At 37.4% G+C, this 15,244-nt stretch overlaps 1 protein-coding gene across 14 annotated transcripts in view; it reads left to right on the top strand.

Moving 5' to 3' along the window:
• The window catches only part of cnksr2a (connector enhancer of kinase suppressor of Ras 2a), a 115,986-nt gene that overhangs the window by 24,182 nt on the left and 76,560 nt on the right, over positions 1–15,244 (top strand). For all 14 annotated transcript variants that reach the window (XM_067435131.1, XM_067435132.1, XM_067435134.1 and 11 more), the window contains exons 2-3: positions 3,442–3,605; positions 9,249–9,451. In XM_067435131.1, the coding sequence (XP_067291232.1) occupies positions 3,442–3,605; positions 9,249–9,451 (367 nt within the window). The remainder of the gene's footprint in view (positions 1–3,441; positions 3,606–9,248; positions 9,452–15,244) is intronic.

The following is a 15,244-nucleotide window of genomic DNA, read 5'->3' on the forward strand; positions in this document are numbered from 1 at the left end:
TAAATGAACAGTGTTTACTTGTTGTCTGTGTTACCTGGACCGAATAATTCACATTAATTATGAATAAAATTATTGTGCAAAACACATCATCAGACGGACTTTGACAGCTCCAGGGCTTTCGTGACAACTACAAATGCTTCCGCATTTTTGTGGAACAGTCAAATCAACAGAGGGTTATTAACAAAACAGTTATTGTTTTAGTAGGTTTAACACTGACAATTTTATTGTTATCTACCCTTTAAACAGCATTATGGTAAAAATGGAGCACTATGGCAACAGCTTTCTTACATGTGCACAACAGCGTTTTGGTTTGGACGGCAACATGTCCAGCCCAGTGCATTATGGGTGTTGACGTTTTATCACCTATTTTCCTAAAGGAAAGACAAAATCCCTATTTCTCTGTTAAACCCCTTCAAACCTTTTTCTACAGTGTAGAGCTCAAAATGGTTGCATTAACAAACTCGCTTTATAATTTATGCTCTATAACAAATTACATTACATTACATTATATATATAATATTTAAAAGTTTATTTATTTCACTAATTCCATTTAAAAAGTGAAACTTATATTAATTCATAACAAACAGACTCATACATTTCAAATGTTTATTTCTTTTAATTTTGATGATTATAACAGACAACTAAGGAAAATACCAAATTCAGTGTCTCAGAAAATTAGAATATTACTTAAGACCAATACAAAGAAAGGATTTTTAGAAATCTATGCGAACTTAAAAGTATGAGCATGTGCAGCACTCAATACCTAGTTGGGGCTCCTTTTGCCTGAATTACTGCAGCAATGCAGCATAGCATGAAGTCAATCAGTCTGTGGCACTGCTCGGGTGTTATGAGAGCCCAGGTGGCCTTCAGCTCTTCTGCATTGTTGGGTCTGGCATATCGCATCTCTTTCTCTTCACAATATCCCATATATTTTCTATAGGGTTAAGGTCAGGCGAGTTGGCTGGCCAATTAAGAACAGGGATACCATGGTCCTTAAACCAGGTACTGAAGGTGGACTGCAGCTGGAGTCAGTGCTTCAAGAACCACTACGCACAGACGTATGCAAATCATGGGTTTCAGCATTCCTTGTGTCAAGCCACTCTTGAACAACAGACAGCGTCATAAGCTTCTCGTCTGGGCTAAAGACAAAAAGGACTGCTGAGTGGTCCAAAGATTTGTCCTCTGATGACAGTAAATTTAGCAAAAACTAAATCAGGGTCCCAGAATCTGAAGGAAGAGAGGAGAGGCACACAATCCACGTTGCTTGTGGTCCAGTGTAAATTTTCCACAGTCAGTGATGGTTTGGGGTGCCATGGCATCTGCTGGTGCTGGTCCACTGTGTTTTCTGAGGTCCAAGGTCAACACAGCTGTATACCAGGAAGTTTTAGAGCACTTCATGCTTCCTGCTGCTGACCAACTTATGGAGATGCAGATTTTATTTTCCAACAGGACTTGGCACTTGCACATAGTGCCAAAGCAACCAGTGCCTGGTTTAAGGACCATGGTATCTCTGTTTTTAATTGGCCAGCAAACTCGCCTGACCTTAACCCCATAGAAAATCTGTGGGGTATTGTGAAGAGGAAGATGCGATATGCCAGACCCAACAATGCAGAAGAGCTGAAGGCCACTATCAGAGCAACCTGGGCTCTCATAAGACCCGAGCAGTGCCACAGACTGACCGACTCCATGCCACGCCGCATTGCTGCAGTAATTCAGGCAAAAGGAGTCCCAACTAAGTATTGAGTTCTGCACATATGCTCATGCTTTTCATGTTCATACTTTTCAGTTGGCCAAGAGTTGCAATGTAAGAATCCTAAAAATCCTTTCTTTGTAATGGTCTTAAAAAATATTCTAATTTTCTGAGATACTGAATTTGGGATTTTCCTTAGTTGTCAGTTATAATCATCAAAGCTAAAATAAACAAACATTTAAAATATATAAGTATAAGTGTAATAAATTAATATAATATACAAGTTTCACTTTTTGAATGGAATTAGTGCAATATATCAACTTTTGATGATATTCTAATTATATGACCAGCACCTGTGTATATACTGTATATAATTGTAAGTGTTAGTATAAATGTGTCAAGTGTTGATAAAGAAGAAACGTCTTCAGCAGTTTCTTGAAAATGGCTAAACACTCAGAGTTAGGCAGGCACGTACATTCTACAATTCTGTCCATCAAATTAACCTCTCTCTCAAACATGGGAAGGCTTAGAGGTTATGAGTTGCGTAGCTGTCATTTGCTGTCAGTTTGATGGATATGCAACATTGTTAGGGCGGAATACAGGTTGTCAGTCATCATGTATGTGGCACCCCTTGTGTGCCTTTGTCGTTGCTGATTTTGGGGTAAAGTCTGAAGCAGATGAGACATTGAAGCAGATGCATTTATCAGGGTTGTGTGCAGCATTTGGCATGGACAGCTCTGATGATATTATAATTAATTAGCACTTACAGCTGCTTTAAAGGGTTAGTTCACCCAAAAATTAAAATGAAATTACCCTCAAGCCATCTTAGGTGTATATTACTTTTTTTCTTTCAGCCAAACACAATCAGAGTTATATTAAAAAATATCATGGTTTATGAAGTTATAATTATGGATATTTCCTTACAAAAATGCACCGTTCCTTCAGAAGACCTTTATTAACACCACATCCGTATGGATTACTTTTATGATGGATATGTTTTTTGGGGGCTTATAAAGATTGGAAGAGCACGTGCTGTTTGGCTGAATGAAGAATGCCATATGCTTGAGGGTGAATAAATTATGGGATATATATGTTTATTTACTAACCCTTTTAGTTAACTAAAGTGTTTTGAAATAGATTGCACCAAAGTGGATCTGAATCTTGTTTATGTTTGTTTACATGCAAATGAATATGTATGGCGATATTCATTTCAATGTTTATCTAGATAATTATATAAAATCTAGATGTCAAAATGACAATCATTAATTGTGGTCAAGTGCAATGTTTTTGAAATGAATTAACAAAATATGCATAAATATTTATTTCAGAAAACTTGCTCTTGTCCTCTATTAATGCTTTAACCAATGATTAAATGTTCAACCCCATCTGCATGACTAATTTGCTCTCTAACAGAAACCAGGTCAGTGCTTTATTTACCAGTATCTTTACATAAGGGGGTGTAAATATTAGATACTTTTATGGAATGTTTATGCTCTTAATCTTGATTTTTTATTAGTCTACTGAAATTTCTTGGAAATATTTTTTTTGCAGTGGTTCGTCGGCAGAACAATTCCAAAACACGTTAAATAACAATCAAACTTGGGCTCGGTTCAGGCAATCGAACCTCGAATACCTTTTGGCCACTTTAATCATAAATCCCATGGCTTTGGAAAGATTTGTGATGTTCTCATCTTTGTGAAGTGAATCAGGGTTGACCCTAGATAGTTGATGTTTTCTTAATGTCTCAACAGGTCTGGATGACTGCTTGCAGCAGTATATAAAGAACTTTGAACGGGAGAAGGTAGGAGGTGACCAGCTGCTGAGGATCACCCATCAGGAGCTGGAGGATCTGGGGGTGTCCCGCATCGGACACCAAGAGCTGATCCTGGAAGCTGTGGACCTGCTGTGTGCTCTGGTGAGAGCTTTCACTCTCTATACGCTTGATCCTACATCTGCTGTTCAGCACCCTGTCAGCTGGTGGACACTACTGCGTGAGACACTTTGAGAAAAACATTACCACGTTATGAAAAGGCTACAAATGTTTGTTTGCATTTTCTACTAAGAATGAAAAACAATGTTGAACATTGAAAATTACTCTATTTATTTATTAAAGGAACACGCCACTATTTTTGAAAATAGGCTCATTTTCCAACTCCCCTAGAGTTAAACAGTTGAGTTTTACCGTTTTCGAATCCATCCGGCCGATCTAGCAGTAGTACTTTTAGCATATAGCTTAGCATAGATCATTGAATCTGATTAGACCGTTAGCATCTCGCCCAAAAAAATGACCAAAAGAGTTTAGATGTTTTTCCTATTTAAAACTTGACTCTTCTGCAGTTAAATCGTATACTGAGACTGACGGAAAATGAAAAGTTGCGATTTTCTATGCCAATATGGCTTGGAGCTATACTTTCATTCCTGTGTAATAATCAAGAAACTTTGGGGGCTATTATACATCTTCGGAAAGAGTACAGAATCTCTGGACAAAACACAGGTGAAGAAGAAACAGATATGTTGTAATTACATAACTATTCTGACTTGTAAAAAGCATTCATGTGATTGTAGAACTCCTAATTACAACTTTAGTCAACTTTAGATTAGCTACAACTTTAGACTTTAGACAACTTTAGACTAGCTACAATTTGTACCATGTGACTACTGCTGAGATTTATGTTATTTGTCCAAGAGAAACATATTATAAGTCAGAGTACAGCGTCATGTCTTGTCATCTCATATTTTCGATAATTATCACATGGCGCCAACGGAGGATCTGCACATGTAAAATAAAGCGATCATCAAACATTAAACAGACTAATGTTACTAAATGGCTTTGGAATGCGCAAGCTTTGGGGTCTTGATGGATACGATCTACTCCTATGTTTTGATGGGTGTAATGAAACTTCAGATTGAAGTATTGATTAAAAAAAGAATACATGATGCTAGAATAAAATGTTTTTGTTGTTGTTTAAAAGCAGTGGCTCTGTTCTTTCTTTTGATATATTGTAGGGCGATTAATCTTAATTGATTTTCCATTTTGGCTTAAGTTATTGTGCCACTGCCGCTTTCCGTCCCATGGAAAAGTTCCTCCCCAAAAGCCCAAACTTGGCATCCAAATCTGCTAAATAAGTGAGTGTTGTTAAATGCAGTCTATTGTGGCTAAACTGCTGGAAATGCTTGATATTAAACATATAAATGTTATTAAAAGCACATTAAGCCGTGAAAGAGATACTGATCCCTAGGTGGCCTCCTGTGTGCGTAACAGTTTATTGGGTCCATGCAGCTTTAAAAGTGACAACAGCCTAATAAATCTGCTGCAGTCATTATTGTTAATCAGACAAGAAAAGACAAAGATAAAATAATTTACTGCTCTTGAATAAATAAACTAGTTTTTTTAAGGATTTGTCTATATTCAATGTTATACAGCAGTGTTATTTTTAATATTTTACAATTTATGTTGTAGTCTCTTACTTATCAGAACGCCGCTGCTAGTACATCTTCATGAAAAACCTAAAGCACTGTTTATTCAATATGTATTTTTTGTTCTGTTGTCAGTTTTATTTGTAATTTAGTTAGTTCCAATATTGAGCAAAACAGTTATTATGATTTTTGCCATAATTGAGTAGCCATTATATATTGCATGTTTAGATATTCATACAATCAAATATTCTGGCGGCTATGAAACATTTGTGGAAATAAAAAAATTAAATAAAATGCTGGTTTTGGTTGGCAACTTTTTAAAAAAATGCTGGTGTGGAAAGATTTTGATTTGCCTGGTCATATTTCGCACAATACTGTGTATCAGACACACAAAAAAAGTTTATTTTTATCACTATTTTTTAATTTTTACAGTATTATTACAGTATTAAAGCAATGTAATAATAATATTGAAGCCTCTTTTTCACAATCCACTCACATTAATATTCCATTTCACTTTGAACGTCACATTATCGAGATGGAATAACTTGCAAATGCCATTTCATGTTCTCTTAAAAGTCACTAGATTTAAGATTTGCAGCTTCAATTTTACAAGATTGAAATATTGTTCTCCTGGGAGAGATTTCCTCAGGTTTGTTCTTAAAATGTCACTCAATCAGTATTTAAATTAGGCTTTTTGCTAGGTGGGTTTGTTCCTGTGGCCTTAATCTGCATCTGCTCTGCGTGCATGTGTGTCTCTTGACTAATTTTTATTGCTGTGTGATGTTTGACTGCTTGAAAACGATTTTCAAAAAGGTACCAAAAGTACAGACAGTGTGGGAGATGGGAAAAGGATTTAGGCTGAAATTTGCTCTGCACCGCTTGAGCCTTTTACATTATCTAGCATTTAATAACTAGCTTTCCATCTAATTCTCTCTCTCTCTCCTCCACTTACTCTCTCTCGAATCTCTCAGTTGAGGTATTAAAACAATGACTTACCAGCCCACGCTTTCAGAATGTCAGCAACATGACGGGAGGGAACAGACGACAGGATGATGTTTATCGCGTCCGTGTGAGCCGTCTCACGTGCCACCCATCCTGAGTTTCTCCTCAACCTTTCTCCTTCTTGTCCTTTTTATGTTTTACTCTTTTTGCATCTTCACTTCAAACTATCTCGTCTTTCTAACAGACATGTTGTTGTTGTTCTTGTTGCCTTTTCCTGAGATTGAATTTCAGCGTAGAGTTTGATCTGTGAGATTCCTAACACACGGTGAACTATAATGAGTGTGAGGACTGTGAACCGCTGGCCTGTGTCGCTGACATTTAGGAGAGCGTTAATCATAAATAGATGACTTTGCTGTGCTCTCTATCTGTTCTTAACACTGATCCCAAATCAGAGCTGATGACATTCACGTTGCACAGCCTGAATGTCAGCCTGGGCATGTGCATATGAAATTAGCCATAAAGTGATTGTACATCTCTGATTTCACTTAAACGCTGCCTCAACTGTACCATTTGAAAGTGACTTTTTACTTTTAAGGAATCATTCACAGAAACTGAGAATATTTTAAGTTGGACAAAAAAAATATACATTTTGCAGAATGTCCATGCTGCTCTTTTCCATATAATGACCGTACAGGGATAGTTCACTCAAAAATGAAAATTCTGTTTTACTCACCCTTATGTCTTCTGCACAAAAGGAAATATTTTGAAGAATGTTGGTAACCAAAAAAATTTGACTTCCATTGAATGGACAAAAAAACACTGAGATATTTCTCAAAATATCTTCTTTTGTATTCCACGGAAGGAAACAACATGGGGGTGAGTAAATTATGATTTTAGTATGAACTATCCAAAGCTTTTTTAGCTCTGGAATCTCATTTGCTGCTCTTAATTTTGCATTTATTCTTGTAAGAGCATCAAAATTTAACTTTTTCAATAACTAAAATATGAAGTAAAGCACAGTGTTATTTCACTGAGGTCTATTCTGTCCTGTTTCCCACTAAGGTGTCTTTGAAACCATCTTAAATACAGTACAAACTTACACACAAATATTGATGGAAGCCAGAGAACTGTTGAGTCTTTATTGGTTGACAGCATATTGACCTCAGAGACCCAGAGCAGCCCACTCTCTCCTTTCCCATCTCTTTAAACGCTCAAAAGCTGTCATTCTCTCACGTATTTGTTTATCACGCTCTTCCCCTCCCTATTGCTTTATCTTTCTGTCATTGTGGTGTGTGTTATCTGCTTCATGCAGAGAGCTTCTAAACAGATTAGCATGAAGGATTCTTAGCACCCCCCCTCCCCATCTTCTGTGCAAGTCTCCCACCACTCTCTCTGAAGATGAATAATGTATCTTTTGTTAGTCTGTGTGTATGTTGTATAAGCCTGTTTTAGTGTTCCAGGTGTGTTTATTACCTGTTCCTGTTCTTTGTAAGTGCGTGTGGGATTTGTTCTTCGGACGAGATGAAGCACATTACTCTGATCGATCTCCTGCTGATGTGGGAGGAGATACTGGAATTGATGCACAATTTAACACACACACACACACACACACACACACACACACACACACACACACACACACACACACACACACACACACACACACACACACACACACACACACAAACGCATTCCTTTTTTATTCACAATTTGTACAGTGTCCCAACTTTTTATGGAATAGGGTTGGTACTTTAGAGTGTTTTGAAAGTTGTTACAACGTTAACTCTGTGGCTGGTATGAGACACTTGTTGAACATTGCAGTCAGCAAGATACTGTAGTGTTGTCGCTGAGGCATGGTTCAAACATCTTACCTGTGGTAAATCAAGAAAACAAGAGATTCAAACCATTAGACTACATTAGACTAACCATGTTAAGCTATATAACAATGATTGGATGATTGGAAATGTTGGAAACTTTTGGGAGAATGCAAGTATACAGTCAGCAAAATAACAATGGTCTAGTCATTTTTGTTTTTTTCAATCAAAAATTATTAATTTGTACCTTTAAAAGTAATACAGTAATATGTTGTTCTGCTTATTAACATGGGATAGGAGAAAGAATTGTAGCATCTAATTGGACACTGATCACCTTCTAATAATGCTAAAATGTTTCTGTGAAGTTTAGGTTTATGGATAGAAGGTATTTGATGTGTGTGTTCATGCTCCTGAATGTATGTGCATAATGCGGCTTTTGATCAGCCTTTGCTCCTTGATCTGTACTCTTTATGCAAGAGCAAGGTACTTTGGTACCCTGCCAAAGGCACCTGGTGCGACCTCTCTCTAACGCATAAACACAGCAATTCATTTGCAATTAAATTTTTATGTCCTATGCCGAAGACAAATTAAATCTAAATATGTATGTGAAAACTAAAGCGTGCTTATTTCAGACATGTTTTTGACAGATTTAGATATGCAGATTTCTGATTGTGTTATCTCAAAGAGGAGTGTGGCGTGTGTAAGCTCCTATCAGCTGGCAGCAGAGACTCTAAGTGCATTATTCATACCCTGAACTTTATGTTCTGTCTCCACCCACTCAACACACCTCTACATATGAAGCGCTCACTCTTTTTCTCTCTCTCTCTGCCAGGTGCTGAATATTCATTTGGGATCTTTGCGTGATCTTTGAGGGAGGGAGGGAGGGAGGGAGGGAGAGTGAGAGAGAGAGAAAGAGAGAGAGAGAGAGAGAGAGAGAGAGAGAGAATGTATTTGAATTTATTCCTTGTTAATTGATTGCCAATTTTATTTATTTTTTAACACATTTTCATGTTTTCTATTAAAATAAGTATTAACGTTTTAAATGTGTATATATTAGGGACTGTAATTAATACTTTTTTGTATCTTTTTAAATGAATTTAATCATATTTTTCTTCAGGCAAGACTTTGTCAAGTAACAAGTAATATATATATATTTTTATAAATAATCCTTTTCTAGTTTTACTTGTATAACTTCTGTCATGCCAATAATGCAAAATACAAATAAAAATGGAAAACAGAGAGGAGAATGTTGTATCTAAAATGAAAAACCAAACAGAACAGTGAGAAAACAAAAAAAACAATGTTCTGATTGAGTCATTCCTGCAATTGTTTGCCAACCAGTTTCGTCACTAAAGCACTTCATTGTCTTTATCTCTGTTTGACAGAACTATGGGCTGGAGACTGAAAACCTGAAAACTCTTTCTCACAAGCTCAATGCCTCCGCCAAAAACCTGCAGAACTTCATCACGGGCCGCAGACGCAGCGGCCATTACGATGGCCGGACTACCCGCAAGCTGCCCAACGATTTCCTCACCTCTGTGGTGGACCTCATCGCTGCCGCTAAGAGCCTTCTGGCCTGGCTGGATAGGTTAGTCCTGCTAAGAGCTGCATACACACCGAATCAATACATACTTATTATAAATATACACATATTCGACTTAATTGAATTTGAATTCCACATTGATGTGTTAAGTTGGGGTACAGCAAAATTCAGTGCCCTTTCCATTAGAGATGAGCTTCTCTGAACTAGAGAACATGTTATTTGATGTCAGATAAAGGTTGAAGGCTCTTCTCCGGAACACCAGGTTTCTTGTCATCTTTTGTTGCTGAGTCAGATAAATGCTGTTGTGACGTGAGGAACTGACTGAAAGGTCTGGTGACTTGATAGTGGTAGATCTAGGCTTCATGGAAGTAAGATTTCTTTTGAAAGAAATGAATACCTTTATTCATTGAGGACACATTAAATTGATCAAAGGTGACAAAGTTATAATGCTTCAAAATATTTTTATTTCAAATACATGCTTTATTTAAAACTTTCTATTCATTATGTATAATGATTTCCACAAAAATATCAAGCAGCACTCCTGTTTTCCACATTTAAATATTAAGACATTTCTTGAAACATATAACACTGAAGACTGGAGTAATGGCTGCTTAAAAATTCAGCATTGCCATTTTTTTTTTTTTTTTACCGTTTTACTATATTTTTGATCAAATAAATGCAGCACAGGTGAGCATAAGAGACTTCTTTTTGAAAAACATAAAAAAAAATGTTATTATTTATTATTTGAATGAATCAGTTTATGGATTAGTTTGGATTGAATAAGTGCTGCTGCATTGTGGGCTTAGGCTCAGAAATATGGCTGTGATTCCTCAAATTTTATTCCAGGAACGACAGAGGCTGTTGATCCAGGAACATTTCCTGTTAGTGCAAATCATTTTGTGCACGGTCTTCCCTCCAGTCAGTGGATGGCACTTAGAATTGTTTTTTAGGGTGGGCAGAAGTTAGCGATTTGGGGTCTCTCTTGTCTAGTGTGCGCAAGGCCAGCTTTTTGTCTGCTCAAATTCAATCATGTTGATTTGTGTTCCACCCCTCAGCAATCAGGTACACGGATGAGTGAAGAGGTCTTATATAAGAGACTCTTTCTTTCTCAGTAACTTCCGCTTCTTTTGGGTCTAGATTTTACCCACATTGCTTCTGTTCATGTACAATTGTCTTTAGATATTGATTTCTTCTTTAGTATATGAGCAGAGACAGAGAGAGAGAGAGAGAGAGAGAGAGAGAGAGAGAGAGAGAGAGAGGTAAGAAATGAAACATTTTTGTTTAGCAGTTGAAACAGTCTTCCCATAAGTAGTCCAAACGGAATCTGTGCACACCACACTTTCTGTGCTGAATGTGAGTAAAAATCTGAAATTATGCTTTGACACTAATGGATTTCGCATCCATTTTTCCTCTGACTCTCAACCTTGAAGGCCCCTTGTGATATTTACTGTAAAGAAGAGTTTCTGTCGGTTAACCATCATGGTGACGAGTAGAGCATAAAGAATAGATATACAGTATGTTAAATGTTTTATATTGCTCTACTCATTCAGCAATTACTTATGCTAAGCGAATGCTATCAAAGCTACTAGAAATATTTGTTGATAACTTTAATTTAAATGTGTGAATTTGAGCAATTAAAATACAAATTACGATACAAATCTGTAAGTTCTGCTTATACTTAAACTTTACATTTTTTTACTTTAAAAATGTGATATAACCGATTGCCTTAATTTTTCCAAGTTTTGCTAACTTATTCGAGTTTACTTATTATGTTTGTAATATAATAATAATAATATTAATAAACAGTAATTCAAGTAATTTTAAGTTATATTTTGGCCCCATTGAAAGCTTGATGGTGCCCTGGTTGAGAACCACATTTGTCCAGTTTTTATGACTTAAACTTTCTGTTATGTATTGTAGATTATCGCAAATTCTACCGATTTTTCACCAAGATAGTATTATAGCTGGCTTGATAACATAGACTAACATAGACTAACGTGGCTTGATAACTTAATAACATAGACTAAAATAGACTTGCAATTGTTTTGCAAAGTAAAATAAAAAATGTGAACAGAATTGTGTACAATAAAAAACCTTGATTAAAAAAATATAATTATTTATAGGAAATATAAAAATGAATTGGTAAAAAAGTAGATCTTTATTTTGTTGTTGGATCAGTTAAAATATTAGCACAGAAATAAAAAATCTGAAGTTGGGCAGCAGAAAAAAAATATATTTTGGGACCTGATATGTTGAAGTGTGTTAAACAAAGCTAAGAATAGACAAATGTGTGCTCATCGTTCTGCTTTTTTTATACATTTGAATTCTGCTTAACTTTCTTGCTTTGTCGCTGCAAATCACTGTCAATATAAACACCCCATATGACACTTTCGTTAAAGACCATAGTGCTGCAATATTTCTACTTTTTTATTCTGCAATGAATGTAAATCAAGTGGGTGGTTTGTGCTGAATGATCCATTTGGCAACAAGCTTCTTTACTCGGTCCAGCTCCCTCTGGTACTGAGCCTGGCTTAAAGCTCTGGACTGGGACAGCACTGCACAGTAGGACCCTTTCCATCCGACAGCGTTTGATATCCTCTCAGCTACACCCCACTGAGAACACCATCTCTCTATTGCTGTGCCCAGGCACCCACAACCCTTACTTTCTGATCCTGGACCTGAGAGTAGTCCATATCAAACACAGTTCACATTGACCCTGTCAGGATGGGATCAAACTGAGAGCGCTAATCCACACCAGCTCACGGCTTGCTGACTAAGGTGAACTCGTAACCAGTCAGTGTTTGGGTTAGGGAGGTTTCGAAGTTTCACTATCCATTATCAGGAACACACACTGTAGGAACAAGGCCACCATGTGGGAGGGGTGCCTCGTTCCCCTCTTTCATTAATGATGGCCTAATTACGCTCCCCGTCCTTTCTTCTCTGCCAAAACCGTCCCCAGTAGAGCTGTCGTCTCCCCTGCAGACATAGTACAAGAACAGAAGGAACTCTGAGAGAGAGAGAAGGAGGAACAGAGTTACACTAACGCAGGTGAATGGATCTGAAGCCAAGAGACATTATGACTGACTTGAGAGTCTCGGTCCCTTAAGTGTTATTGGTTGATATCCATCCAGGCTGACACCAGCTCTCCTCTGCCACTTGCCAAGCCGGTGATCATCGTTTAATGGCATCTGGCTGCTTCTGTTGGGTCTTCTGTTGTGGGCTTCCCCTCTTTGTCATTCCCGTTGGAAGAGCTCCATGTGGGAGGGGCTTATTGAAATGCAATAGTTCTGTCAGGTTTGTCTACCATTGTCTTATAATAAAGGGTTAGTGGACCCAAAAATTACAATTCTGTCATTAATTACTCACTCTCATGTTGTTCCAAACCTATAAGACTTTCATTCATTTTCGGAATCTTCATCTTTAATTCCTCCTTAGCTCTCTCCGCCAAACACAAAATTTTCCGTTATTTATGAGAAAACGCTTCTAGGGCAAAAACTGAATTTTCTGTGTTTCCATGTTTTCATTGTTAGACGATGGGGGTGCTATTACCCATCTTCTGAATGAGTTCTATATCACCTGATCAAAACACACGTGTGTAAGACGCAGTAAAACAAACGATCGTATGTAATCATATGCATGTGCTAAATAACGTGATCATTATCATTAAAAATCATATGAATCAAAACTGCCTAATGTTAGTGAATGAAATGTGGACCCGCGACGAGCTACAGGACGGTGTATGCATTTGGGGGGTTGATGGGCTCGATCTACTCCATCTGTGTTTGATCATCACTCTGAATCTGATCTGGAAACAGTCTTTCACAAAAAGGTTTTGTTCAAAATGTTGCTTTTTTATTAAACTTTTTTGTTGTTTAAAACAAGACGTCAGCTCTTTCTTTTGATATGCTCAGATATTCATAAAATAATGATATATACCTGGTAGTGGTTGGCAACTTTTTTTTTAAACGCTGGCGGGTAAAGAGTTATGTAGCTAGGCAACTGACACTTTGACACTTCAAAAAGTACATAAAGAGATCGTAAAACGAATCCATATGAATTGATCGCAGTGATAAATTGACCGATTGCTTTATACGATCTTACGAGTTTGGAATGATTTGAGGGTGAGTAATTAATAAAATAATTTTCGTTGTGTGAACTATCCCTTTAGGAGGCATAATAGATCATAGTCAGATTACATGCCATATTGTTTGATGATATTTTAGATGAGGAAAGATTTATAATGTCATTTGAAGTTTGTGAAAAGACTGAATGTCCAATCTCTATGCACAACATTGAACACCGAACGCAGTGTACTTCCATTCCTCACTGTCTCATTTTCATTTGTGCCACTTTAAATTTGGCTTCTACTGAGGTCTATATATTTTTTTCTCAGCTGTTTTCAAATTTATTCCTCTTGAAATACTGGCCTAAATTAGCCTGGATGCCAGCCGAGATTAGCCCCGCCCACAGCATTTGAGGTCGGGAAGTTCGGTCTGGACTTGATCCGTTGTGGAGCAACTATGTTCAAACCAGAGCTGTTCGGACCAATCAAATTTTCAGGGCTGGCTTTATACGATGATGGAGAGATTATCAACAGTAACGTAATCATCTACGTCACCAAAGAGCGACTGGGTTGAATTCGTTCTAATGCTGGGTTGGGTTGAATTCGTTCTAAAACTTGTTTGTATGTGCATCCACCTTTACTATTTCTCTCAAAAATGATGATTGTGTAGGTAAGTACTCTGTGTATCCTGAAATTCTTTTTACAACACTGGCAAAGATCATTTACACTGATCTTCTACTTCTTCCAGTGTGCGTAAAGGGCATGCGTCGTTCAAGTCAGCATACGGCACTTACTCCTTTGCTCTGCTTGGTTGTAGGTCTATCCAATTGATGGTTTGGTTGAAACACGCCCCATAATCACAGCCCAATAGAGCAGTATCAGACTCATATTCTGACTAGAATCTGAGTATGACAACGTCAGGCTAGGCCTAAATAACCTTTAGTACTGAATAATCAGTAAGCTATCCTCAATATAATTTGAATTCTGGCCTCAATATCAGCCTCAAATCTCATGATGGTGCCCCACTAGTTACCCATATTTGCTTTTTATGGTGTAATCATTATATTTAGATAAAGGTTCCTGACTCTTTTCTGTAACTCAAATATTAGAGCGCGGCACTACCAATGCCTTAGGTCGTGTGTTTGATTTCCAGGGAATGTGGGAACTGCTAAAATGTACACTTTGAATGCACTGGAAGTTGCTTTGGATAAAAGCATCTGTCAAATGCATAAATGTAAATGCCCTGACATTATTAGTGCTAATGCGTTTTCATTGATTTGTTCAGCAAGGAGCTGAAAGTGTTCGGATCCTCTCTCCGCGTGTAAAAGGATCTTTGAAATGAAGATAGACAGCAGCGTATAAGCAATTACAAGAGCACACCAGCTCCCAGACACTCATGCATTGATCGAAAAAGAGAAAAAAAAAACTAGAGCGGGACGAGGTGAAACTTTGAGGCCTGGCCTTGAGGAAATGGTAGTGGTCTTTTTTTGACGGATTTCCTGTCAGCCTGGAGCCTTTGTGTCCAGATGGCGTCTTGTGCTCAAATGCTTCGAAAAAGCAACGGTTGGACGTAATGGAAGTCTAATCAATCCTGGAGAGAATCGAGTGAGCTACATAGATTTCAGTGTCTCGCAGTCTAACTCAAACGGCTTGGTTTTGAATTTTGAATCTTATTTTCTTATTGCCATTATTTCCTTGTTTCTCCGTCAGTTTTTTTCTCCCTCTCCATCCCCTCAGGTTTCTTTCAGACAGTACTTGTGAAGTGTCTGTCCACT

This window comes from Pseudorasbora parva, chromosome 24 (genome assembly GCF_024679245.1).
Source record: "Pseudorasbora parva isolate DD20220531a chromosome 24, ASM2467924v1, whole genome shotgun sequence".
NCBI lineage: Eukaryota > Metazoa > Chordata > Actinopteri > Cypriniformes > Gobionidae > Pseudorasbora > Pseudorasbora parva.